The 27,223-nt window shown below is 49.4% G+C and overlaps 3 protein-coding genes and 3 pseudogenes across 3 annotated transcripts; 5 read left to right on the top strand and 1 right to left on the bottom strand.

Moving 5' to 3' along the window:
- Positions 1 to 1,205: 1,205 nt before the first annotated feature.
- On the bottom strand, positions 1,206 to 2,269 carry LOC137487063 (uncharacterized). Its single transcript, XM_068212710.1, has 2 exons — positions 2,218 to 2,269; positions 1,206 to 1,849 (listed from the first exon to the last, which is right to left on the bottom strand). The coding sequence occupies exons 1-2, from the start codon at positions 2,267 to 2,269 to the stop codon at positions 1,206 to 1,208; spliced, it is 696 nt and encodes a 231-aa protein (XP_068068811.1).
- Positions 2,270 to 5,134: 2,865 nt separating this feature from the next.
- Positions 5,135 to 5,449, top strand: LOC137487062 (feather keratin Cos1-1/Cos1-3/Cos2-1-like). Its single transcript, XM_068212709.1, has one exon. It carries the CDS (start codon positions 5,135 to 5,137, stop codon positions 5,447 to 5,449), a length of 315 nt encoding a protein of 104 aa, XP_068068810.1.
- A 4,745-nt stretch (positions 5,450 to 10,194) lies between these two features.
- On the top strand, positions 10,195 to 12,025 carry LOC137486630 (feather keratin Cos1-1/Cos1-3/Cos2-1-like; annotated as a pseudogene).
- A 1,607-nt stretch (positions 12,026 to 13,632) lies between these two features.
- OR6F1 (olfactory receptor family 6 subfamily F member 1) lies at positions 13,633 to 18,004 on the top strand. The gene is made up of 2 exons (XM_068212059.1): positions 13,633 to 14,123; positions 15,380 to 18,004. The coding sequence occupies exons 1-2, from the start codon at positions 14,034 to 14,036 to the stop codon at positions 16,322 to 16,324; spliced, it is 1,035 nt and encodes a 344-aa protein (XP_068068160.1). The 5' UTR covers positions 13,633 to 14,033; the 3' UTR covers positions 16,325 to 18,004.
- A 1,638-nt stretch (positions 18,005 to 19,642) lies between these two features.
- Positions 19,643 to 20,768, top strand: LOC137486736 (feather keratin Cos1-1/Cos1-3/Cos2-1-like; annotated as a pseudogene).
- A 4,958-nt stretch (positions 20,769 to 25,726) lies between these two features.
- Positions 25,727 to 26,643, top strand: LOC137486646 (feather keratin Cos1-1/Cos1-3/Cos2-1-like; annotated as a pseudogene).
- Positions 26,644 to 27,223: the final 580 nt, after the last annotated feature.

Genomic DNA, 27,223 nt, shown 5'->3' with positions numbered 1-27,223 from the left:
CGCTCATGGCAAGGGGCTGTTCCCGCTCAGCTCGCAGTGGAGTCCTCACCTCCGCAGCTGGAATGGCCAGCTCTGCTACACAGCCAGGCCTGGGCACTTGGGAGCTCAGGGGCTTCTTCCCCACTGGGGTTTCTCACCCTCCCGAGGTGTCCTCAGCTCTGTGAGATCACTGCTAATCTCCAGATCTAGAAGGTTTTTGGAGAACTCCAAGGCTGGAGGCTGCAGAGCCTCACAAGCATGCCATGGTGGTTGTTCCCTAATCTCATAAGACCTCCTCAAACCTCCATTATCCTCACGTTTCTCTTTTCATTTCTTGTCACTGACAAAGCTCAGCCTGAGCCACTTGACAGCACTTTCCTAATGGCCCATCAATTAGAAGCTGGAGAGCTCTGAGCTCCCTCCTCTCCTTTATCACCTACTGCCAGATTGGTGTCATTGTGTGCTTTCTTAATCGCTTTTCCTTTTTCTTTGTTCTTCTCTTTGGAAAGGAAAATGGACGTGATGTGAGCCTTAGAGAACCAGACACTCTCACCTTTCACATGCCCTGACTGTGGCCTCTGCTGAACTTGCTCAGCCCAAGGAGCTCCTGAAGATGCTGAAAGGCTCCTGTCCCCAAAAGCAATTGGGGTCTCTAGAGCAAGTCTCAGGCGAGAAACCTCATGTGGAGCTCAGTGTTTCACATGTCTCCCTCCAACACTTGCAGCATTGCTCGATCCTGGCATCTGCTTTTCAGGATAACTGAGACGTTACTAACGTGAAGGGAAAGGGACAAATCTGTTTTGGGTGGACGATGGCTGTGACAGAGTCCTCAGGAGATTTGAAATGCTCCTCTGCTCCAGCCGAATAATTGTTTTCCCTCTGGGATGTTCTACTATTTAAGGAACATGCTGAATGCACATCCAGAGTTGGTTGGGGAAACGAGGGGATGAGAACAAGAAATGTATAGATGTGATTTCCGGGCTCAGGTGGGATGGAAAGCACATCTGCCCTACACATGCAGGTGAGAATGCTGCTTGTTATTCACCTGGCAGTATGGAACAGAGACATTGCTGCAGGGACCGAGATGGAGATTTTTTTGTCACTTCAGAAAGCCTCACTGCAAACCCCTCTCCCCTGATGAGGTGACAGCACTCCGTGAATTAGCCCCTGTGTGCCTGTCAGTGCAGATGCTTGGTCAGTTCCCAGCCCAGGTGAGCTGGAGCAGCTCAAGGAGCAGCTCTTTGCTTTGCAAAGCGGCTGAGAGCAGCAGCAGGAGTGGCCGGAGGGCCAGAGGCGCAGGCGGCAGCAGTTTGGTGTGAGGCGGCGGCGGGCTCGGGAGCGCGGGGAGGCCGGTGTGTGTGTGGCGAGCGTGTGAGCGCAGGCTGCGGGCGGGCTGTGAGGCGTGTGCGGGGCCGTGCGGGGCTGTGCGGTGCCGGTGCGTGCGGGCTCGGGGCAGAGGAAGGAGCTGCGGAGCCGCGCGGGGCCCGGCGGCCGGAGCGGCAGCGCCCCCTGCTGGCCCCGGCCGGCCCCGCCCGCGGCGGTTCGTGCCCGGCCGCAGCCCCGGCTCCTCTGCCCGTGGCCCCCAGCGCGCAGTAATACACGGCCGCGTCCCCGCGCCGGGGCCGCCCGAGCCACAGCGCGCTCGAACGCCCGTCCTCCGACACCCGCAGCTGGCCTGCAATGGCCGGCACCTCCTTGGTGCCTCTAGCAGTGAAGGCGAGGAATTCGGGTCCTCGGCCCGGGAGCTGACGGTAGACATGGATGAAATCCTGGATTTGTTTTTTGGGGTGTGAGCAGGTGATGTTGATCCCGGTGCCCTCGATGGTCTCCAGTGACGGCTCCTGCTGTACTTGGGCTCTGACTCCCTCCACTGACGGGAAGAAAAGAAATGAAAAACCTCAACCCCTACATTCTCTCCAGCACCCGATCCCGCAGAAGCAATCAGGAACATACAGAGATGATGAGTAGAATAGTTTGCAGAGGATGTCAATATGTGCAGGAATGGAAATGTCCATTGATGCTATTACATAAAACATGCAAAAAGACACAGGGGAAAGGAAGGTATAGGAATGGTTGGACAGAGAAGAGAGATTAGTTTTCTGAGGGAATAAGGAACGGTGCAGAGGAAGCAATGGACTCGAGGATGGTTATGGGGCAGAGGTCCGTGAAGAAGGGGACAGCAAAGGGGACAGCAATTTTCAGGGACCTGCGGGGTCGCCCCAGCCGCACCCCGCGCACCGAGCAGCACCGCGGCCAGCGCCGCCAGCCCCGCGCCCCGACACCGCCGCATGCCGCCAGCTCCGCCGGCCGAGCCTCGCTGTGCCTCGCCAGCTCTGGCTCTATGCCCTGACTGTGCCGGCTCCTTTTCTCTCCTCTCCCTCCATCGCCCCCAGCTCCGCCCCGGGGCTGAGCCCTGCGCCGGCGCCGCTCAGGCTCTCGCCTGGGCTCAGAGCACTTGGGCTCTGCATCGGCACAGCTTGTTCTGGCAAATGGACTCTTCCCCTCCTCCAGCAAGGACATCCCAGAGTGAATCAGCTGGCAAAGCGCCAGCTGCAGCCTGAGGCAGCAACAGGGCCCTGAACCAGGAGATGGAGCAGCTTCCCTGAGCTGCCTCTGTGCTCAGGGACTGGAAACAGCAGCCAGGGATTTTCTGCCGATGGCAGTGAGGAGGCTGAAAGCCCCATGTTCCAGCAGCTGTTTGTAGCCTAGTCTCCTGTTGCAGAGAACTTCCAGAGTCTAGACTGTATTCCCTGTTTCCTTTGTACAGGTGGCTCCAGGATTTTCTGGGAATAACTTGAGCAACAGAGGCCAGTTCAGTGCCTGTTCTTGGTTGTTCGATGTCACCTCCAAACTTGTGGGGAGTGTTCTCCTTCCCACTATTCATGACATTCATGGTAACATGCAACACTAGTGGTGACCCCTGAGAGACCCCAGAGTTGTCTGCCAGCTGGGGTTTGAAGCAATGGCCACAACTCTTTGGGCCTGGTAGGCCAGACAATTTTCCACTCATCACTCTCTTACTGATCCCTTTTGTCACCAATATGGTCACAGAGGAAGGGCGGCAGAGGAGGCCACTGGAGCTGTGTCCCCCCCAGTGCTGCATAAAGGGAAGCAGTCACCTCTCTTGAGCTCCTAGCAGCACCTGGTCTAATGGAGCTGGGGATGCTGTTGGACTTCTTTGACACAAGGGAATTTGCACTTTCCCTTGTTCAATTGCATGAGTTTCCCATCAGCCCATTTCTCCTGCTTGCTGAGGTTCCTCTGGATGCTGGCCTGACTCTCTGATGCATAAGCCTCTCTTGCCAGTTTGGTGTTGTGTGCAAACGTGCTGAGGGTCCACTCTGTCCCATCACCCACATCATCAGTGAAGTTGATAAACAGAACCCATCAAGTCCTGATCATTTGGATGCACCACCAGTCACTGGTCTCCAACTTTATGTGCTGCTGATCACTGATCCCTGTGCCTGGCCAGTCAGTTTTCATTCCACCTCACTGTCTGCTCATCCAACATCAACAGCTTCTCTGTGAGGTTCCTACAGGAATCCACACAAAAGTGCCAAAGGCTTTGCTCACATCCAAGTAGAGAAGATCCACCATTCTTCCTCTCCTAAGCCTGTCACATCACCACAGCACTTTATCAAGAAGATCAGGCATAAGTTCCCTTGATGAAGCCACTGACCTGCTCCTAGTGACTTTCTCATCACTGACATGGCTTGATTAGGAGAGCTTTCCAGGACTAGTTGTTCTATCACCTTCTAAGGGGCTAAGGTGAGGCTGAGAATGGTGTAGCTCCCTGGGTTCTGCTTTTCCCCTTCTTGAAGACAGAAGTGGCATTTGTTTTGCTCCAGTATCCAGTCACCATGCTCAGCTGAAGGTAGCCAAGAGTGACCTGGCAATGACAAGAGCCAGTTCCCTTACCACTTGTGTGTACATTCCAACAGGGCCTAAATATGTGCAGTTTGCTAAGGATTCACTGACATGATCTCCTTCCATCAGGGTGTGTGTTCCCTGATCCTGACTTTACCCTTAGTCTACATGTGGTATTCTTTAAGGCCAGTCTTGCTAATAAGGACTGAGGCAAAGAGGGCCTTCAACACCTCAGCTTTTTCTCTATCCTGTGTCACCGGGGCCCTCACCTCATTCAGCAGCAGTCCAACACTTTCCTTACTCTTCCTTTTGTCGCCTTTGTCCTTATGGAAGACCCTTTATTATGTAATTTGCCTTTCTTTCTCACAGCTGAATAAAACCTTCCACCTTTTCTCCCCCTTTCTGTATCCCTGGTGCATGACAGGAGAAGGCAAAGCCAGCCACCTGAATTGTCCTGGGCTCTGTGTTTGGTGGGATACAGTCAAAGCCATGAACAAGGCCACTTCTTCAGGACAAATGCCCCTAAGATCCCAATGGAGTGACCCAGACTGACATAATTTACTTTTAATGGATTCCTGCAGCGTGTGGTGTGAGTCCTGTGCTGACGCTGATGTGTTTTGATGCAGAAATGCTTGGGTCTCTCATCTTGTCATGCAAAAGATGCCTTCATTGAGGAATGTGCCAGAAATAAAGCAGGAAGCAAAAACACAGCCATTTAAGTAGCCAAACTACAGCTCACAGCATTAAATTAGATGTTTTGCATTCAAGATGAATTTGTCAGAAAATAATCACCTCTAGAAGGGATACCTCTGGCAGCCTGAGTCAGTAAAAGTCCATGGTGAAAGCCAGCCCAGCTCTTTGTTCTCTCATCCCCTTCTCTTGCCTTCTTCTCCTTGGGAATCAGTTGAGTCTGAAACCTTTTCTCCTTCTCTGCTTTCTCTAAAAGGAGATCTCACCTCAGTGGATCACTCAGCTGATTCCATCTATGATGGCTCTTGGGGCTGTTTGTCATAGGAGAGAGAGGTGGGGAGAAGGGAGTGCAGGGAGGCTGGGACTATCATCACTTGTCATCTTGAATTGGGCCCTGGGCAGTGGCTGCATAGGAGCTTGTGGCTCTTTTTTGGCCCTGGCAGGATGAGGCCAATGAGCCCTTACATCTCTGCAGAGCCTCCACCTCCTGGCCCTGCATGTTATTTGACTCCTGATGTGGTGACAGGCTGCTCCTCATATATCCTTATATTGTGTATCTTCCCTGACCTCTTTCCAGGTGCCCCTCATGCCCCAAGACATGTCCTGCACAGAGAAGTGCCAACCCTGCTGGCTCTGCCAGCCCTGCAGCCCCACCCTGCTGGCCAACAGCTGCAATGAGTGCTGTGTCAGGCAGCGCCAGGACTCCACCGTCGTCATTGAGCCCTCTCCTGTGGTGGTGACCCTGCCTGGCCCCATCCTCAGCTCCTTCCCACAGAACACCGCCGTGGGCTCCTCCACCTCAGAGTCTGCTGGCAGCATCCTCAGCTGTGGCGGAGTGCTCATCAGCTCTGGGGGCTTTGACATCTCCTGCATCACCACCTGCTATGGTGGCAGCAGATATTGTCCCTGCTAGAGCTGCTGTCAATGGCCTCAGATAAGGACCCCCAGGAACTCAGGATATGAAGCTGGACAAAGGATCAAACCTTTGTGGCATTGTTTTAAGAGTAGCTGATTATCACTGATTTGCCTTTCCAGGGCAAACTTGAAGGGATCAGCCTGAGGAAGCTGATACTGGACTCTCTGAAAACTCGGCAGTGTCTACCTCCCCTCTCTTTCACTCTCACCCTTTCTCAAGCTTGCTTTTGTTCTCTAGTGCTTTGCTCAAAACCAGCTGTGAGAACTCCAGAAAACAGCATGTAGGGGCATGCTGGACTGTGTCCTGTTGTTGGACAAGTCAAAAGATTCCCTGTGGGAACTCTGCCACAGGAAAAGGGAAGAGATTCTTGGCTATTTCTGCTCCTCTTCATACTTGGAGCCTCTACTTAGAATTAATTAATTTTCACCTTTGTGTACCTTAAAAGCTTGCTGCAACCTTGCCTGTGTCCTTTAGTTGTCTTTCATATGTACACTGAGTGCTGAGCAGAAAAGCCATTAGTTGAGGGGCCCAGGGGAACCCTTCATCATTCCTAGTGGTACTTGGGGGGTGGGACAAATTGAGATGACTCTTCCTTCCAGCACTGCTTCCACACACTGAGGCAGCACAGAATATCATAGAATTTTGGGTTGGAAGGGTCTTTTAAATTTCTCCTGGTCCAATCTCCCTATAATGAGTAGTGACACCTTCCACTAGACCAGGTTGTTCAAAGCCCCACACAACCTGACCTAGAACGTGTACAGGGATCTATCATTTCTCTGGGCAACATATTACTCTGTATTACCACCCTCTTTGTAAAACATTTCTTCATAGCTAGTCTGAATCTACCCTCTTCTAGTTTAAAACTGTTTCCCCAGCCCTATCACAAAAAAAAATCTGCTAAAATATTTCTTTTAAGCCCTCTTTACATGCTGAAAGGCTGTAACACATTCTCCTCAAAGCCTTTTCTTCTCCAGGCTGAACGAGCCCAATTGTCTCAGTCTGTCGTCACACGAGAAGTGCTCCTGCCCTCAGATAATTTTTGTGGCCTCCTCTGGACTTGTTCCAAAAGATCCATGCCCTCCTTCAGCTGAGGACTACAGAGCTGGAGGCAGTATTCGAGATGGGGTCTCAGTGTAGAGGGGTAGAATCAGAAAACAGTTGGCTTCTTGGGCTGCAAGAACACATTTTCAACTCATAGCCAGTCTTTCATCCATGAAGGAAGACTTTCCTAGTTATTCCACTGCCAATGGCTGTCAGTCCTTGCCTGGCTGCATCTTCTCTCAGAAATACCACTTGGACCTGAAGTACATCATACAATCAGGACTCCTGAAAACTGCTGTTCTCTAGAAGAGAACTGCAGACATGTGGGAAGCCCTGAGGAGGTCAGCATTTCCACAAGTTCTTGGGGATGAGTGCTTCTCTTACTTTGTGTGAAGCTGTGTGGGGCAAAAAGGCTCACAAGCCAAAGAATGGCAGGAATTGGAAATGGGTTAATAGCCTTGGAATGGCCTACATTCCCTACTCCACTGCTTCTCTCCTCCATCCCCTGATGCAGGGGCTATGGTCAGTGTGCCTGGTCATGGGCAGCAGAGACAACTTCCCTGTGCAGCCCTCTCCGCCTGCAGCACAGCCTCTGGCTTGGCTCACCTGGTGCTCCTTGTGGGGCTGAGATGTTCCCAGGGCAGCAGTGGCATCAGCTGCAGCAAGCCCCACGCTGGAGTCCCCTCTCCCTTTGAAGCCAGCACCCATCAGGTGAAGCCAGCCCTGGGACAGGGAGTGGTGGCAAAACACACAACTGGGCTTTGTTCTGCCTTGTCTTGCCCCAGGACAGAGCAGCTTTCCTAAGGCCCAAGAATTCTATGGCCTCACAGGTGTCACAAGCCAGACACAAATGCACTTCTACCCTAGACAGAGTCTGTGGGAGTCAGAGCAGAGTCAGCAGGTAACTCCAGGACAGGGAGCACCAGGACAAAGACCACCTAGACTCAGCTCAGCCATGGGCTCAGCTCCACCTTGGTCCCTGCCAGGGGCTCTATGACAGCCCAGGCCTAGCACAGGCCTGTCCCAGCTCTGCCCTTTCAGTGCCTGTGTCTGGCCTGAGCTAGTCTTGTTCTCCTGACCTGGCCAGGCCCCTTCACCACCCCTTCACCACAGGATGGATCCTGTATGTGGACCTCTCTTGAGTCTGGCATTGCCCTGAGCCCCAGCACCAGCTCTCGCCCTGGCACTCCTGCCCAGATCTGGCCCTCCTGGGACTTCCTGCACATCTTGTAGAACAGACTGGAGCAATAATCAACATACACTTCAGGGGCAGAATTTTCTTCTAAGACAGAGGTCTGACATGGACAAGATCTCTTGCATTTTCTCAGTAGAGGCACTTCCCTCAACAACTGGCTCCCTAAGGCCCACGTTTCCTCAGGACTGGTGATGAATACTCATCCACAGCCTGGAGAGCACTGGCCAGCACTTTTCTTGGCACATCTGCACTCTGTAAGGTTTTGACTCCTATGGCTTCCCTCCAAACAGTGCTCCCTTTCCTAAAGAGTCATGGCCTTTTTAAGCACATTTCTATGGATATTGCTTCCCAGAGGAAGCTCTGTGGTGTTCTTTCTCCACGGCCTGTGGGTATGACTGTGTCTTTGCCCTGCACCACTGCAAAAAGGGTTTTCTTTTTGAACAGATTTGCAAACTTCATTCTAGCAATCCAGGTGAAAAATTATTGGATGTTGATGCTTTTTGAAAAATATGAAGGTGGATCTTTCCCATGACCAGCTACCCAAAATGTGTTTCAGAAGATTCAGACTAGCATCTCTTGCAGCAATTTTCCCTAATGTGTTCTTTAAATAAGTGTGGAAGTGTATGATCTTTCATATCAGACCAGGTCAGGTTGCTTCACCCCACTCCACTGTGTTTTTTAATTGCACATTAAAAATAAAAAAAAGTTTTATTTTTTTAAATTAAACTTCCTTACCCACTCCACACACCTTATAGTTAACAGGGTTGGATTGGATGACCTTTTAAATGTCCCTTCTAACCTAAACCAACTTATGCCTTCTTGATTCTATGAATATCTTAGTCTCACCAGGACACATTACAGGGTGTGCCACTGCGTTTAGGGATTTTTCTTTTATTAGGTGCTGTATGTTATACTTCTCAGCCATCATCAGTCACTTTCAGTTGCTCCCAGAAAACCTGGTTGTTGTCCCATGACAGAAGATGTGACAATCATCACGGGCTTCCGTAATAACACTTGAGTCTCTCGGTGTTCTTTGGCTCAATAGGCCACAAGACTGAAAAGCACACTGGACTAAATCAAGCAGACTAGACCCTTTAATGCCATCTTACTTGTATAAAAAACTGCCATTGTTCTCCCAGAAAGAAATATATTTGTGCTGCTCTTGTTTACCCAGGAGCATTTGATAATTCTTACAATACTGTGGATGTTGCCTTTCAGAGGGACTTTGACAGGCTGAAGAAGTGGCCTGACAGGAACCTCCTGCAGTTCAGCATGGGGAAGGGCAAAGTCCTGCATGTGGGGACGAAAAACCCTGTGCATCAGTATGTGTTGAGCACCCCTCAGCTGTGAAGCCCTTTTGCAGAAGAAGACCTGGGTTGTCCTGCTGGACACTGAGTTGACGATGAGCCAGCAACAGGCCCTTGCCTCAAAGAAAGCCAAAAGTGCTCTGGGCTGCAGTGGAAGGAGTGCTGCCAGAAGGTCCAGGAAGAAGACTGTTCCTCTCTATCCAACACTGGTGAGGGTGCTTCTGGCATACTGGTTCCTGTTCTAGACTCCCCAGTACAAGGGGGCTATGGAAGTGCTGGAGAGAATTCAATGAAGGGACAAAAAGAGGATGAATTAACTCACAGTAGCATCTCTCCTATAAGGAAAGGCTGAGAGAGCTGGGACTCTTCATTACAGAGAAGAAAAGGCTTAGATGAATTTTACTAACATATATAAACACCTGAAAGGAGGGTGTGGTGCTTTGACACTGGCTGGATGCCAGATGCCCACCAAAGCTGTTCCATCACTCCCTCTCCTCAGCTGGACAGAGGAGAGAAAATACAAGAGGCTTCTGGGTCTAGATAAGGGTAGGAAAGATCACTCATCAATTACCCTCATGGGAAAACCCAACTCAGATTGGGGAAATTAATTTGATTTATTGCAATCCAGTCAGCGTAGGGTAATGAAAAATGAACCTAAAATCTAAAACCACCTTCCCCCCCACTTCTCCCTTCTTCTTCAGCTCAACTTCACTCCCAATTTTCTCCTCTCCAAAGGGACAGGGATTTTGAGTTGTGGTCAGTTCAACACATCTCTGCAGCTCTTTTGTCCTTAGGGAAGGAACTCTCACACACTTCCCCTGTGCCAGCAGAGGCTGTCCCCTATGGGAGACAGTACCCCCTAAACTTCTCCAATGTGAGTTTTTCACATGGACTTCTTCACAAGTCCTGCCTGCAAACCTGTGCTAGCATGGGCCTGTCACCCACAGAACCACAGGTCCTGACAGGAGCCTCATTCGGCATGAGCTTTTATGGGGTCACCTGGAGCACCTACCTCCCCTCTTCACTGAGACTGGTGTCTGCAGAGTTGTTGCACTCACATCTTCTCTCACCTCTATTCTGGCTGCTGTTCCACACTAGGTGTTTTCTCCCTCCCTAAACATGTTATCCCAGAGGTGTTTCCACCACTGCTGACGAGCTCAGCCTTGGCCAGTGGTGGATCAGTGGTGTGGCTTCCCCACAACCAAAACCTTGCCATGCAACCCAAATCCAGAGGGTGCAAGGCAAACAGAGCCAGGCACTTCTCTGAAGTGCCCAGTGATGGGACCACAGGAAACAAGCACAGGCTGGAACACTGGAAGCTCTGTGTGAAGCATAGGAAAGCCCTTCTTATTGTTGAGGGTGATCAAGCACTAGCTCACATTGCCCAGATGAACTGACAATTCTCCCTCCTTGGAGTAATTGGAAGGACATAAGAAGAGCTTTAGGAGCAAGAAAATGAAACCCAACAGTGCAGCCCAAATGACCGAGATTCTGAACACAAACGAACACTGGAGCGAGTTGGGAGGCATGGAGGAAAGAGACATGGCATATCATTTTGCAATGGTATCATGGCATATCTTTGGGTGACCAGTCAAGGGTGGAAGAGCTGGGAGCAGCTGTGCCCCTTCCAATCAACAAGGCCACAGGCAACACCACCAGTGAGCTCCAGGCCAACCTCATTTCCCTGCACTGCCCCCATCCAGCACTTGATCAAAGGATTCTGCAGACACTGACACATTCCTGCCCTGGAAATCCTGAGGCGTCTCAATTTCAGTGCTCAGAAGTCGTCTCCATGAAGAAATGTCTATGACATAAGCCAGGAAATGAAAAGGTGGCAACATGGAAAACAAGCACCCAGCCCATGTCATTATCTGGGATGTTTTCCATACATCATGAGCACCTTAGGAAATTATCACTTTCATAGAAGCCACCTCTGGGCCTGGGGCAACTCAGAGGGACTATAAAAGCCAGCCCGACTTCATGCTCTCTCATCCACTTCTCCTGCCTCCTTCTCCTTGGGACCCAGGTGAGTCTAAAGCCCTTTCCCCTGTCCTTTTCTGGTGAAGCAGATGTGTGTTCCTATAGCCTGTGGGAGGTCTTAGTGCTGCTGCTGCTGAGGGGTCAGAGAAGAACTAAGGTCTGACTTAGTGTCAGAATTTGGCTGAGGGAGCTCTTTATTGAAGAAATAAGGTGACACTTTGCAGTACTGTGTCAGGATGAGGATGAAAACCCCTTTTTTTCACTGCTCAGTTTCTTCCTTCTGGCTTAAGCAGGTACCATTGCAATTCTTGCAGTGGGATGATGGACTCATGGCTGATGGCTCCCCATATGTGCTCTGCTTCCTTCCCTCCCTTCCCTCTCTCTCAGGTACATCTCCAGCCCCAAGACATGTCCTGCTACACCCAGTGCCGTCCCTGCCAGCCCTGCGGCCCCACTCCACTGGCCAACAGCTGCAATGAGTGCTGTGTCAGGCAGTGCCAGGACTCCACCGTGTTCATCCAGCCCTCTCCTGTGGTGGTGACCCTGCCTGGGCCCATCCTCAGCTCCTTCCCACAGAACACCGTGGTGGGATCCTCCACCTCGGCTGCTGTTGGCAGCATCCTCAGCTCTGAGGGAGTGCCCATCAACTCTGGTGGCTTTGACCTCTCCTGCATCACCAGCCGCTACGGTGGCAACAGATGTCGTCCATGCTAAAGCCACTGGTGCAGCCTTCACAAGGAACCCCAGGAACCCAGAAGCTGATGCTGGACTGAGGACAGAGCTCCTGACCATCGAATTCAGAGGTGCTGAGCAACCAGTGCTGCCCTTCTGAAGGAGGGCAGGTGGGGCTCTCTGAAACGATGGCCAGTGTTTGCTTTCCCTGGCTTACTCTCTCTTCCACCTCTCTCTTGTCTTCCATACTTCTGGACTGTAAGACTTCAGAGCCTCTCTGGGGGATCTGCTAACCCCTGCCCACTGTAGGGCAGGCAGATGGATGTCCCGTTGGCTCTCCAGTGGCTCTCCAGTGTCTGTGCCAAAGTGGGCACAGACTTTCTGCAGTTGTATGTGGTCTTTTACCACCAGTAGCCTCCTCTATAAGGGAACTAATTTCCCACTTCAATGACAATAAAGCTTTCTGCATCTCATCCTCAGCCTCTATGAAATCTTTTTTTGGTGTCCTTGTCTCAAGTTGCTGAGACCAAAAGTGTTGCCATGGTTGGTGGAGGAAAAGGTGGGGACACAAGTGGAGCATTGATTATTCCCAGAGGAAGGGGAGGGTGGGAAAACCAGAAGTGGGGCCCATTCAGGCACTGTCCCTTAGAGCTGAGGAAGACATCCCTGACTTTTCCACAGACAGCAGGGATCAGGCTCAGCCTTCCAACATTTCTGCCCAGATATGACTCCTTGGTCTCAGAGAATGTCCTGCAGATGGAGAGTACAACCCATCTTCAGGACCAGATCTAACAGACTCTGTAGACTCTTCCCACAGTCACTGATGGGACAGCAGGTCACCCAGGTGACTTTACCCCATCCCAAAGCAGGTGTGCCAGGAAATTACAGGAATCATCTTTCTAGAGATACAAATCCTGCAGCTGACCGGTGGTGGCCTCTGAATTCCCCAAGCAGGACAAGCTCACAGCAGGGCCTGCATACCTGGTCATGTGTGCATGGCTTGCTTCATTAAGCAATCGCAAGTGAACCCACAGGCTCCAACACCTCCACCCCACGGCTAAACCCCACATCCATTTCCATGGATAGGACAGACTGAAAGCGGGCATCATGGTCAGCAAATAGGTTCAAACTGAGAACTTTACTCCCATTAGCTGTACCTCCACCTCAAACCAAGTACCGGTCAGTTTTCTCTCAACTACAGAGAAACCTGGGACACAGGACTTACAGAAAATGTCTCTGCCAAGTCCCACACCTGTGTGGTGGTCCTGGACAGTCCAGACAGACTCTCTCTGGAGGTGAATCTAACTCAAGATATCTAGAGGATGAGAAGTGTGTGTATTTTTTTGTGTGTGTGTGTGTGGTCTAAGCCAGCTGACTCGTTTATCTTGAGTGTCAGCAGAAGAAAAATAGGTGTCTATAAGTCCTGTATTGCCTGCTATGTAAGAGATCATTTTTTCTAAGGCTAGAACTAAGGCTTGAGAGTGTCTTTTTCTCTCAGCTAATGATGAAAATGGAGAAAAGATGAGTACCTCAATAGAAGACACCTTTTCTGGAGTCAGGGGAAAACAATTTTCCATTTACTAATGTCTTGTCTGATTTTGAACTTAGATCTTTACTTAGTTCTTCACTTCAGTTAAAGCTGAAGACAGAGGCTTTAACTGCATTTGGAGGCTCTGAAATGAGGTAGGTGAGTCCCTTACCTTACAGTCTCTGTATTCAGGCCATAGTTGCCTTTAGTTACTTCTCACCCTGGAGGTTTCACGACCCTCTTAGTACTCAGCACCAAATGCTTGACACCAGTGTCTTGGAACATGACTATTTCAGACATCTCCATGTCAGCTGAGTTCCTGGCAATGTTCTCATACCACAGCTGCAGGTAGAGGCAAACACCCAGCCTAGCAGCCACTTAGGGAATTGCATTGCTGTTCCTTAATTGGCCTGTGTGAAGAGAGAGTACTATTCATCTCTGACAAGCCCATAAGGCCTCCCAGAGGTCAAATTCCCTGGAGCACACCAGAGGGAAAACAGAAAACAGTCTCCTAGGTGTGGCCAGCTGGAGCTTCATTGTGTTAATGAGGTGGGTGTGGAGATGTTCTTATGCTAATAATGCTGGCGACTCTCTGGTGTATGATCTCACTATATGAAGCTAAGCTGAAGAGAGTTTATGCTTTGTGTGTGTGCACACAAAGCTCCTTTTAGTGAAATTACAGTGGTGTCAGTGAGAGGGAGAAGATCAGGAGTGGAAGTTGTCAGATCCTACTGGATGGAGAGGAAACCAGGTCAGGCAGTTGCCATCAGCTTGCAGTGAGTCAGCAAGGGGAGAGCTGCTCATCCACACACCTTCACCGGAATCCAGAGTTCCCCCCAATAAATCTACGTCTTTCCAATGCTCTCCATTAGCCAAGGGGACCATGGCTACCTTGGGAGGACGGTGCATGAAAAAATGTCATTTGGATCATTTCCACTGGCAAATCTGGTGAGTGAAGCCTGCCCAAGACATATAGCACAGATTTCCAATGCCTTGCATGTTTAAGGAGAGCTGGTTTAAGGGAGATTTCTTTACTCTTTAAGTATATGAGATTTCTGATATATGTTGCTGTGGAGGCTGATAGGAGAGAAAGAGATTTTTTCAGACGGTGATTTAGTCCATCTGTCTTCCACATTCACCTGAAAATATGTTCTCTCTAGAGAACTGATCATGAATCCTCCCTTGACTGCAGGAACAGTTCAGAGCTACCTTTAATGGGATTCAACTCAGAGGATTTTGCCTTCAGTTGCTGAGGCTGAATATCTCTGTCCAAGTTGAAATGTCTAACATCCAGGTGTTTACTGGACTCCTGCCTTAGAGACAACTTGGCACTTCTAGGGGGCTTTTAGCCATGCTTTTAAAACAAAATGAGCCATATATCCCTCATGCTTTTTCTCTGCCTATGAAGAAAGAAGGGGGTAAGCTGAGGAGCTGAGATAGGAGTATTTCACCATGGATATTTCAGTTTGGTCAGCAGAAATCCTTCCCCTGACTCTGAAATGGCAAAACTGCAAAAAGGTGAATCATACCCCTAGTAGCTATGCTGAGAAGTAGACATCAGTGAGGGAAATTGAGGTATTTGCAAAAGCTTCCTGTTCTGAGGCTTGGAAGAAAGCAAGTATAGGAGACCTTGAGTAGTGACTGGCATACTAACCTGCTGCCCTGTATGGCTGCAGCTCAGTCTCAATCCCTTGTAATAAACTGACATAGAAGAGGTGGGAAAATCTCTTGCAGTGTCACATTATCATGACAGTATTTGTATTCCTCAGTTGCATTTGATGATACCACACCTCAGTATTGCCTGCCTTGGAGACTATAGGTTATGTTATTGCCTTCCTACTCGTAACAGCTTTTCCCATAGCTGGACTGCCTCAGCCTGGTGTCAATAGTTTCCTAAGTGGGGTTTTCATCTCACAGAAGTGACTACATTCCTCATGCTGTAAAAGAGGTGCATGATCTAATAAATACTTCGCCAAGTGTTCATTTGTTGGGATACACCTGATTTTCAGGGTTAGATCTAGTTGTTCAAATGTGTTTCATCCGGGAAAGATTTCTATGAAATTTTAAATATAGGAAAAGTGCCATTTTCCCATGCTGTGCACCAACTGCATTTTCAGGGATGGTGATTTTTTTTCACTACTTGTAGCATCTGAAGGACCAGCACAAGCATGCAAACTTTCACAGAAACTTTTCTTTCTTTGCAGACGGACCTCAACACTTGGAAGGACATAGCAAATGGGACAAGTGTAAAAGAATTCATCCTTCTTGGCTTCCCAGGCATATGGCAATTCCGAGTCTCCTTTGTAGTGGTGTTTGCACTGATATACACCCTGACAGTAATAGGTAATGCATCGATCATAGTCCTTGTGTGGAGAAGCAGCAACCTACACACCCCAATGTACTTTTTCCTCTGTAATCTCTCCTTTCTGGAGATCTGGTACACTACAAGTGTTATTCCCAAAGCCATAGGAGTCATGCTGGGGACTAGCCAGACCATCTCCTTCAGTGTCTGCATCCTCCAGTTGTTCTTTCTTTTCTCTCTAGGCTCCACTGAGTGTTTTCTCCTGTCTGTCATGGCCTATGACCGCTACTTAGCCATATGCTACCCCCTGAGGTACAGCTCCCTCATGAGCAGTGCCCTCTCTGTTCGGCTGGCACTCAGCTCCTGGCTGGGAGGCTTTTTGGCAATTTCCCTGCTGGCCTTTCTGACATCCAGGCTGACTTTCTGTGGGCCAGATGTCATCAATCATTTTCTATGTGATATAGATTCCTGCCTTGCCCTCTCCTGCAGTGATACATGGCCTGTGGAGCTGGCAACCTTCCTTGTCTCCATAATTGTTGTGGTGGCCTCCTGTGTGGTCACGCTGGTCTCCTACATGTACATCATCTCTTCCATCCTGCGGATCCAGTCAGCCCATGGCCGGAAAAAAGCCTTTTCCACCTGCTCTGCCCATCTCAGTGTTGTCACGATCTGGTATGGCTCCACCATATTCCTGTATGTCAAGCCATCAGCCCAGAACTCTCTGGATCTGAACAAAATCGTGAATACTTTTAACACAGTGGTAACTCCTTTGTTGAACCCCTTCATTTACACACTCAGAAATAAAGAGGTGAAGCTCGCTCTGGGACGGGCTTTCCAGGAAAAGTGAAGTGACTTTTCACTTTTCATCAGTTGTACAAACAGATTCATCCCTGTCCTCCCCTGACTTCTTCCCTGCAGAAGATCCCCTCTGAAGTGTAGGTCTCTGTGGGCATGCCAGGCAGTGAGAAGCCACCAATTCCCCAATGAGCTCATATCACCTTACAGCCATCTCTGGCTGGGCTGAGCCTCAGTTCTACTCTCCCACCACCCTCTGTTCATTCCCAGTTAATTCAGAATGCCTCCCAGTGCTTTAAAGTGCCGTGCTTGGAAAGGGTCACAAACCCCGTCCATAAATAGTTCTGTAACAGAACTGGAGGAGTGGTACTCTCACAGGTTTCTACCCCAGTTTGCCAAGTGCTTAATTTTGTCAGGGTTTGTCTGAATCTCCTAAAGAAATCCCAGCAACTTTAGGAAACATTGCTTTAGGAAATACACATGTGTTCTCCATTTAGCCTAATGTTTTGTGATGTATCTATGCCACATTCTTGTAGCTATTTTATCAAATCATACTTTGATTCAAGATAAAATTTGGCAATGTCTGATATCTGTACTTATAGCCATTATTCCTAGCATAAGACTGCAAACAAAATTTGCATAATTCCTCTTCTTTCCTCTCCTTAGTATCTGAATCTACTCTCTTATTTTTAATTAAAATTATGCAAAATGGTGTGCTTCATACTAGATGTGTCATGGCATTTCCACATCTAAAACCCCACATAATTTTTAGCAGTACATTGTTCCACCCATTTTGGCCTTTGTTGTGGAAAAACGTTAATGTGATTGGCAAAGCACTCAAAGTGCAGAGCTGTGGAAGGCTGGCTGGGAAGCAAGTCTCTCTTTACACTCATTGGGAGGATATTAGCACTTCCAAACAGCACTTGCTTTTACCCTCCTAATTTTCATTTCAGAACAGATTAACCATGTTCTCAAAGCTTTTCTTTTTGCACACTGACAGTGAAGATAGTCCATGTAATCACTTCATAATGAGGAGGCATCAGCTTCTCATCATGGTAAACACCTTTATGGAGAGTGTGGGATTAATTTCACCTGAGCATAGAGCTCTCCAATTGAGATGACTGAGTATGAACTGAACATCTACTCCTCCCTTCTAGAAGCAATGGCACTTCTGGAAGAGATTCACAAACCTGCATCCACCTGGGCACTTGGCACTCAGTCCTGTATCCAGGCCCAAGCACCATTGCCCAAAGCACAGGCTGATTCCCACCCTTTGTCAGCTGTGCTCTTTTTCAGTGGCTTTTGGGAAAATGCCGGGGACAGCAGAGAGTCTGAGACTGGATTTATCCTCAGACAGACATCACTGCTTGTCATTTCTGCCTAGGAATGACACATTTTGGAGAGAATTGTATGTTTGGAGTGTTGAATCATTCTACAGTCCTGGAAAGCAACAAAAAGCATTATCTGAAATGTCCAAAAAATCCAAGACACAGCAGAGTGTCTGAGACCTGCTGTGAATTCCTCATCAACACTGCTTAGAGCCCTCTGAGATAAACAGTGGCATGCAAAGCCTCACACAAGGGCTGTCAGAGCAGATCCTTGTCACTTGGGAGAGGCAGGCTGTGCTAGAACAGCAGCAGAAAAGCAAATGAGTACCTTGAGATTTCTCGGGCAAAGGGGATGACACTTCATGAGCAACAGATTCCAATTCAAAGGGTGGGATCCATCTGGAAACTCAGCACCCTTGAGATGAGTTTCCATAGAAGTGCTGTTGTGAGGTTGCCTGAAAATAGGTCCTCAGAACCCTTCCTTTAGTTCATGGGAGGAAAGGAGATCACTGAGATGTTACCAGCTGTTGGACAGAGAAACTGGCACGGACCCAAGAACATGGGAGTTCCCTCCAGCACTGGCAATTTCCCTGAAAAGGAGAGACATGAAAAAGAGTGGGACCACTCTCTGGCAGTGGATGAGTACAGGAAGAATCTTGTCCAGAGTCTGGCTAGTGGCTGTTTTCCACTTGCTGATGCAGGGTAAGGAAGAGCCCTTCCCATCTTGGGCTTCTGTGTCACAGTGTCAAAACCTTAAGAGCAATTGTGCTTCCTACCAAAGGCCACATTCTCCAGCTGTGGCCATCAATGGAGGCCCATGGAGATGGAACAGGAAGAAGAGCCAGTAGGCTACTCGCTCCGAGAATTGCAGTGTTATTTTAAGCAGAGAAAATTGACAAGGCTCATTTGGCTTGTTTATGGTGTAGCTTCCAAAAGATCTGCCCCAAGTCAGGTTTCTTGGACAGATTTTATAATCAAAATCCCTGGATCTAGAAGCAATTGTGAAAGTCACATGAGTATGTGTTTCACAGCAGCACAGCATCCACTTCCAGGGATAGGGCAGCCAGATCTTCTCTGGACAACTTGTGCCAGGGCCTCACCACCCTCAGAGGGAAGAATTTTTTCTTGGTAACTAGTATGAATCTATCCTGTTTCAGTAGGAAGCCATTCTCCCTTGTCCTATCACTCTATGTCCTTATAAAAAAGTCCCTCTTCATCTCTCTTGGATCCCCTTTGGGCACTGGAATATGATTTAAGTTATCCTCAGAACCATCTTCAGGCTAAACACAGTCATCTCTTCCAGCCTTGTCTCCATAGCAGAAGGGCTGCAGCCCTCTGAGCATTTTTGTGGCCTCTTCTGGACCTACTTCAGCATCTTCACACAGGGGACACAGCACTCCAGCTGGGGTCTCACAAGAGCAGGGTATTGAGGAGAACCACTTCTCTGAACCTGGTAGTCACTCCTCTGTTGATGGAATACAATTCCGGGATACAATTCCAGGGCTGCATGTGAACATTGTAGGTCACATCCAGACTCTTATTCACCAGTACACCCAAGTCTTCATGGCTGGGCTACTCTCAGTTTACGCTTTACCCAGTCTTTGTCCATCCTTGGGAATGAGCCAGCCCAAATTCAGGACCTTACACTTGGTCTTCTTGAGCTTCATGCGGATTACATGGGCCCACCTCTCTATTCCACAGAAGTCAAGGTTGTAGAAGCACAACACACTGTGGACTCTGCTGAGGACACCTGGGGACAACTGCAAAAGGGTTGGAGCATTGAGAGGAGCCAGAAAAATCCATGACATTTTCTGTGCTGCACAAAGAGGGCATGAGTTAAAAGAAGCTAGAATTTTCTCCTGATAGCAGAGTTAGGCACATTGGGGGGAAAACCAGTTGCAGAGTCCATGGGCATCGAGAGGGAAGACGTGACCATAGGGAGGGAAAGACAAGGATAGGACATATCCTTATGCACTGTAGCCCTTGGGCAGCCATCTGAGGATTGCTGGAACTCAAACAGCCCCACCAGAGTTATCCAGACTGTAATATCATTTTTCCTGGTCTGGGCCCATGCAGTACATAAACTGAGTCTTCTGCCTGCACTGCTGCAATCCTGCCTTAGAAATCCTGAGGCCTTTAATCCCAGGGATCAGAAGAAGCCTTCATTGGGGAACGGGCATGGAACAAACCTAGAAATGAAAAGGCAGCAGTGCAGGAAATGAAAGCACAGCCCATATCATTAGGTGTGCTGGTTTGCATTCAAGATGAGCTTGCTGGGAAATTGTTACCTCTGCAAAGGCTGCCCCTGGTCCCGCGGCAGTGAAGGGTAGGTATAAAAGGCAGCCCAAGTCTCTGCTCTCTCATCCACTTCTCTTGCTTCCTTCTGCTTGGGAACCAGGTGAGTCTGAAGTCCCTTCTCTTTCTCTTCCAAAGTGAGATCTCTGCTTGGTGGACATCTCAACTGACTTTGGCTTTCTCATATTTGGGGATTGGAGCATCTGGTCATGAGAGAGGAAAGCAGGGAGGAGGCTGGCATAGAGAGAGGCTGGTGATGGTGGTGCCTTTTGCTTTATGCCCTGGGAGAGAACTTCCTGACTCAGGCTGCTCTTTGTAGGGCTCCTGGCCCAGTCTCCAGCTTCCCACTCATGATGGCCTTGGCTCTTTTGTGATGGGGTCACCAGGCTGCTCCTCACCCACCCACCCACCCAGCTTTGTGCTTTGTTTCCTCTCTGCTCTCTCTGCCAGGTGCACCTGAAGCCTCAAGTCATGTCCTGCAACACCCAGTGCCGTCCCTGCCAGCCCTGTGGCCCCACTCCACTGGCCAACAGCTGCAATGAGTGCTGTGTCAGGCAGTGCCAGGACTCCACCGTCGTCATTGAGCCACCTGCTGTGGTGGTGACCCTGCCTGGGCCCATCCTCAGCTCCTTCCCACAGAACACTGTGGTGGGATCCTCCACCTCGGCTGCTGTTGGCAGCATCCTCAGCTCTGAGGGAGTGCCCATCAACTCTGGGGGCTTTGACATCTCCTGCATCACCAGGCGCTATGGTGGAAGGAGGGGCCTCCCCTGCTGATGGTGCTGGGCATATGTAGGTCTTGGGAAGTGTCCCCAGGATCTCCAGGCATGGTGCTGGACAAAGGAAGAATCTTCATGTCATTTCTTTCAGAGGAACTGACCATCTTTAGTTCTCCTGAAAATGCTGGAAAGAATGGCCCAGCTCAGCACTTCGAAAACATGCCCTTGTCTTTCCTACATATCTCCTTGTTTCTATTTTCATTGTGTCCTTCTGCTCCCCTCAGCTGCAAGGCTCCTTCAAGCCAGCCTGCACTCTACAGGCAAGGCAAATCGATGCCCTGCGTGGACTTCACCATGGCCAAGTGGTGAAGTGTCTTGCTCGTCCCTCCAGATCCCTGCACTGAAGGCCTGTGCTTTTAACAACCTTGATTCCCTCTTTAAACTCAATAAAGATTTTTGCATCTCAAGCTGGGTCTCCAGGTGGTCCTTCCCTCCTCATATGCAAGGTGGGGTGGAATGGTGTTGATCCTGGCAGTGGATAAGTTGACAATGTAGTGAGATCCTTCATCCAGAAAAATATGAGGTTGGGATACACTTCAGAGTGTCCTATGGGGAGTACAATCCTATTCCAGGATCCAAAACATCCCCAGCTACACCATGGTGATCAGCCCTTTCCCTTCAGTGTCTCTGACCAGATATACCCCCAACACGTCCTGCAAAAACCTCGGCTGTCCTCAGGTAACAACTAGAATTCATGGGAGGTCCTGGAGACAAGCTAACCTGGAGGATCGTGGGAATGCAGCACCTCCTCCTCTGGTCAGTGATGTGCTGGGGTATACAGAAAATGTTTCCAAAGGATGTCAGAAGTGTGGTTGTGTGGAATAGCCTCAGAACTGGCTCAAGGCCTCATCTCCATCTTCATTCCACTGCCCAGTCTCAGATAACAGCCAGCACAAATAGGCATGGGCAGCTGGGATCAGTTCTTCATTGCAGCCCTACTGCCAAACATAAGGCCCGTGGCAGGGCCCACATTTTGGCAGGTGTACAGGCCTGGCACCATTCACAAGTCAGTGCTGGGATTAACCACTCTGGGTCTCACACTGGAGTCCCTGTGAACCCTCATGGGCCAGGGCAGTCCAAGGACAGTAATGGATGCTCACAGACCCATCACTGCTCGGCAGTACCTTGTCACTCCCAAGCACAGATGGAGCAGCTCAGCTCAGACTCAGGGCCTCAAAGGCCCTGCTGTGTAAGGACCAGCGCTGCTCCAGAAAAGTTCTGTGCAAAGTCATTCTGGACAGCAGTATCTGTGAGCTGTCTGTGGCAGATAAATTTTGTTCACAAACGTCCCTCTTGCTTAGTCTGGTGCTCTTGGGCACTGTTTTGGGCAAAAGCACATCGGAGGCCTCAGGAAGGGCTGGATAAACAGAATCCATCCATCCATCCATCCATCCATCCATCCATCCATCCATCCATTCATCCATCCATCCATCCATCCACGATGGAGACTGTGCAAATTGCCCTTTCCCCATCTGGGAGTCTGGAATGCAGAGAGATGTCCTTTTCTTCCACAAAGTGAGGTTGTGAAGTCCTTTGATGACATTGCCTCCTCTTGCCTGTTTGACCAACAGTCAGTCAGGATGACAGAGGTATCAGGGCACTAAACACATCTCTCTTGGCAATCAGCCAAGTTCTGCAGGTTGCAGTTCTAATGAATGTCTGTACCCTGTGCATACCTGATGGAAATCCCCACTTTTTAGCCATCCCTTCACTGTTTATAGATGGTGGGTAACAGGGCTGATGACAGCATGGCACAGAGTGTCCCCAGAGAAAGTTGGGCCTACTAGTGTACAATGTTCTTCTTCTTTTCCATGATGTGGTCATGGCAGTAATCTCTGAGTTTCTGTGAAGAACATCTGGCTTCACTATTAACACATGTAGACTGGGTTTTTTTTCTGTGATATTCCAAAATTTTTTTTTCGACTTCCACCCTCAGCTTAAGTGAGTGATTAAAAGGTTGGGACATCTCAGGTATCTACAGTTCTCTGAATATAGCAAAGAAGCTGATGAAGGCAAAGTTAAGCTTAAACAGGGGCTAAAGCATGAAGTGACCAACAGGAAAAGTTTCCTGCACATTCCTCCTGCTGGAGATTTAGGGAAGAATCTCTGAACTTCTCCATCTTTTTGGCCAATATTCTTGTGATGCCCAGCCTCACCCTTTCATGCACAAGACCTTCACTGCTGTCACCTGGTAAATTGCTGCTATAGGGGCAATCCAGCTTCTTGCTCTGCCTGGCACCCTTGGAGTCCCCCATTCTCCCTCTGCTCCACAGGCAGACCCAGGGCACAAGCACCACTCCTACCTGGGGACACTGTGACATCTGCAACACAGAGCAACTGCTGGGGTATCCCCTACTGGTGCCCATCTGCCCAATAACCCTGTTTATTGGCTTCCCCTGTGCAACACACAGTGTCTCTGTCCTTCCAGTCCAGTGCACACTAATAACATGCACTGTGATTCTTTAATTCAGTACCTGTTTGGGCCAAGATCTCAGCCTGACACAGCACCAGGCCGATGATCTGGATGAATACATTTGACATTGGCTTTGGTATGAAGGAAGGCTGTGTCCCACACCTGGAAGCACCAACAATTCACAGGAAGCAGATCCATTTGGACACAGCCTGAACAAGGAGAGTAAGCAGGATTCCTTATTCTTTCTCCAGGATAAAGCAAATCCCATCCTTTCGAACTCTCTAGCAGCTGTGCCCTGACCCGGTGAGGCAGGCAGAAGGGGATTGCCCATCATGCTGAGACAGTCCCAATCCTGTTACACTCAACTAAACTAAGGATCTAAATTGGTAGTCCTTGTTGTGACTTGGCATCATCATCAGTGGAGTATGAGCTCTGGAGGATCAGGACAAGGAGGGTTCAGAAAATGGGTTGATCACAGTGCCTCTTTTTCAAGAGATTTCTCGGAAGGTGATGCCATTACCTTTCAGCTGCTACTTCAGCTCCTGCTGCTTTGCAGAGCTCATGAACAGAGCCGTGTAGAGTGTCCCTGCCATGAGCAACACAATCTATTTGTAAGGAGAGACACAAAAGGACATATGTTCACATACACCTGTCAAATATGCACCTGTGGTACATTCACACAAGTCTGGTTGCACAGAAGAACACCAAAGACATGAATACATGTAGGAACACACCCTACTGTGAACTCTACTGAGGACACCAGGAGACAGCTGCAGCAGGGCTGGAGCCTTGTGGGGAATGGCAAGGCCCCAGGCAAGCTCACAGCATTGTTTGTGTACTCACAGACTGCTCAGAGAGTGGACAAGACAAAACAAGCCAGAAGTTTTTCCTGAGGGCAGAGTTAGGTAGGATGGGGTCAGAGCCTGCAGCCCAATACACACACATGGGGAGACAACAAAAAATAACCATCAGGGTAAGCTGAGAAGTAAGGCATAGGGAAGGACATAGCACATCCTCATGCACAGGGATCCTTGGGCATCCAGCAGCAGACTGGATTTTTAAAGAGGCAATACAAAGGACCTAGGGAGTCACAGACTAGTAGACCTCACCTCTGTGCCTGAGGAGATCACAGAACAGGTCCTCATGAAAGCAACTGTAAGTTATACTCAGACAAGGAGGTGATCCAAACAGCCAGCAAGTCTTCTCTTAGGGCAAGTAATGTCTGAGCAATCTGGTGGCCTTCAAAGATGGAGTGACTGAAACAGTCAGCAAGGGAAGACTGGCCAGTGTCATCTACCTAAACTTCTGTCAGGCCTTCAACACAGTCCACACAAAATCCTTATCTCCAAATTGGAGAGATGGTGTAGTGGGTTGACCCTGGCCGGTTGCCAGGCACCCACCAAAGGCACTCTATCACTCTCCTCTACAAGTGGACAGGGGAGAGAAAATATAGCAATGGTTCATGAGTAAAGGACTGGAAGAGACCTCACACCAAATACTGTCACAGGTAAAACAGACTCAACTAAGGCATATTAATTGAATTTATTACCAATAACATCAGAAGAAGATAATGAGAAGTAAAATAAATCTTAAAAAATAACCCAAAAAACCAAACATCTGTCCCCTACCTCTCCCTCCTTCCCAGCTTTATCTCCTTCTCCCTCCTAGCAGAGCAGGGAGACAGGAATGGGGCTAATGGTCAATTCATCACAGGTTGTTCCTGCTGCTCAAGGAGAGGAGTGGGAGTCCTTCCCCTGCTCCAGGGTGGGGTCCCTCGCATGGGAGAAGTTCTCTATGAACTTCTCCAAAAGGAGAAGGAGGCTAGGAACCATATCCCACAGGCTATGGTTCCCCAAAAACTGCTACAGTGTGGGTCACTCCTCCACGGGGTCAGTACTTCAGGAACCCTCACAGGGTCACAAAGCATTCCAGCAAACCTGCTCCTGCATGGGCTCCTCTTTTTCCTCTTTTTCCTGAACAGAGTCTGTCAGGACTCTGCTCCAGCACAAGCTTCCCTCAGGGTCATGGCCTCCTCTCAGGCATTCATCTGCTCTGGTGTTGGCTCCTCCAGGGGCTGCAGGTGCATCTCTGCACTCCCATGCCCTCTGTGGGCTGCAGGGGCACAGCTGCCTCACCATGGTCTTCACCATGGGCTGCATAGGAATATCAGCTTACAAAAAGATGGATGCCGACTTTTTACACAGGCAGATACTGATAGGACAAAGTGGAATGGTTTAAACTAAAAGAGGAAAGATGTAGATTTGATGTTAGGAACAAATTACTTACTCAAAGGGTGATGAGGCAATGGAACTTCACATAGAAGCTGAGGCTGCCACATCCCTGGAAATGTTCAAGGCCAGCTTGGATGGGCCTTGGAACAACCTCATCTAGTGAGTGTCACTGCTTCTCTTTATGAAGGAGTTCCAGCCAGACCAAGCCATTCTATGATTATATGATTCTATGAGTGCTGCAGCTTGTTCCTGAAAACAACACTTCAAACAACTCTAGAAAAGTGATCAGGATAGCATCACTTTCCTGGTCTGGGCCCATGCAGTACATAAACTGAGTCTTCTGCCTGCACTGCTGCAATCCTGCCTTAGAAATCCTGAGGCCTTTAATCCCAGGGATCAGAAGAAGCCTTCATTGGGGAACGGGCATGGAACAAACCTAGAAATGAAAAGGCAGCAGTGCAGGAAATGAAAGCACAGCCCATATCATTAGGTGTGCTGGTTTGCATTCAAGATGAGCTTGCTGGGAAATTGTTACCTCTGCAAAGGCTGCCCCTGGTCCCGCGGCAGTGAAGGGTAGGTATAAAAGGCAGCCCAAGTCTCTGCTCTCTCATCCACTTCTCTTGCTTCCTTCTGCTTGGGAACCAGGTGAGTCTGAAGTCCCTTCTCTTTCTCTTCCAAAGTGAGATCTCTGCTTGGTGGACATCTCAACTGACTTTGGCTTTCTCATATTTGGGGATTGGAGCATCTGGTCATGAGAGAGGAAAGCAGGGAGGAGGCTGGCATAGAGAGAGGCTGGTGATGGTGGTGCCTTTTGCTTTATGCCCTGGGAGAGAACTTCCTGACTCAGGCTGCTCTTTGTAGGGCTCCTGGCCCAGTCTCCAGCTTCCCACTCATGATGGCCTTGGCTCTTTTGTGATAGGGTCACCAGGCTGCTCCTCACCCACCCACCCAGCTTTGTGCTTTGTTTCCTCTCTGCTCTCTCTGCCAGGTGCACCTGAAGCCTCAAGTCATGTCCTGCAACACCCAGTGCCGTCCCTGCCAGCCCTGTGGCCCCACTCCACTGGCCAACAGCTGCAATGAGTGCTGTGTCAGGCAGTGCCAGAACTCCACCGTCGTCATTGAGCCACCTGCTGTGGTGGTGACCCTGCCTGGGCCCATCCTCAGCTCCTTCCCACAGAACACTGTGGTGGGATCCTCCACCTCTGCTGCCGTTGGCAACATCCTCAGCTCTGAGGGAGTGCCCATCAACTCTGGGGGCTTTGACATCTCCTGCATCACCAGGCGCTATGGTGGCAACAGATGTCGTCCCTGCTAAATGTGCTGAGAAAGCCTCAACAAGACATCTTGAAGAACTTAGAACACGGTGTTGGGCAGAGGATCTAAGTTTTGAGTGCTCTTTGCACGATAACTAACCAAACTTGCCTTTCTCTCCCTTTTCATTGTTTGCATTGGTTCCTTGGTGCTTCTACATTCCCCAAAGGCCATCTTGATAGGGACCATTTGGTTTCTCCCTTTTGTGGGACAGGTAGACCAATATTATGCAGGAACTATTCCAGAGCCAAGGAGCGCAGACTCTCTGCTGCCCTTGGTGCTGCCTGTGCTGCTGACCTCCGCTTTCAGCGGCTTTGTTTCCTTCTTCCATTTCATTAAAGTTCTGCTGCATTCAAGTCTGGCATCTGTGTGGTCCTTCCCCTGGTTGCACTTCTGAATGCCAGAGGAGAAATGTGTTGCTTAGTCATGGAAGTGGGTGAGGGCATAAGGAGACCCTTCTCAATTCACAGAGGAAGGGAATTTTGGGGCACCATGGAGGCACAACTATTAAGGGTACAATCTCTTGGAGCTGAGGAAGACATTCCCTGGTTGCTCTGCTTCCAGACACCTTCAAGCCTTGTCTTGATGTATCTT

This window comes from Anomalospiza imberbis, chromosome 22 (genome assembly GCF_031753505.1).
Source record: "Anomalospiza imberbis isolate Cuckoo-Finch-1a 21T00152 chromosome 22, ASM3175350v1, whole genome shotgun sequence".
NCBI lineage: Eukaryota > Metazoa > Chordata > Aves > Passeriformes > Viduidae > Anomalospiza > Anomalospiza imberbis.
The sequence above is the reverse complement of the archived record's forward strand: the minus strand, read 5'-3'. Positions and strand labels throughout refer to the sequence as shown.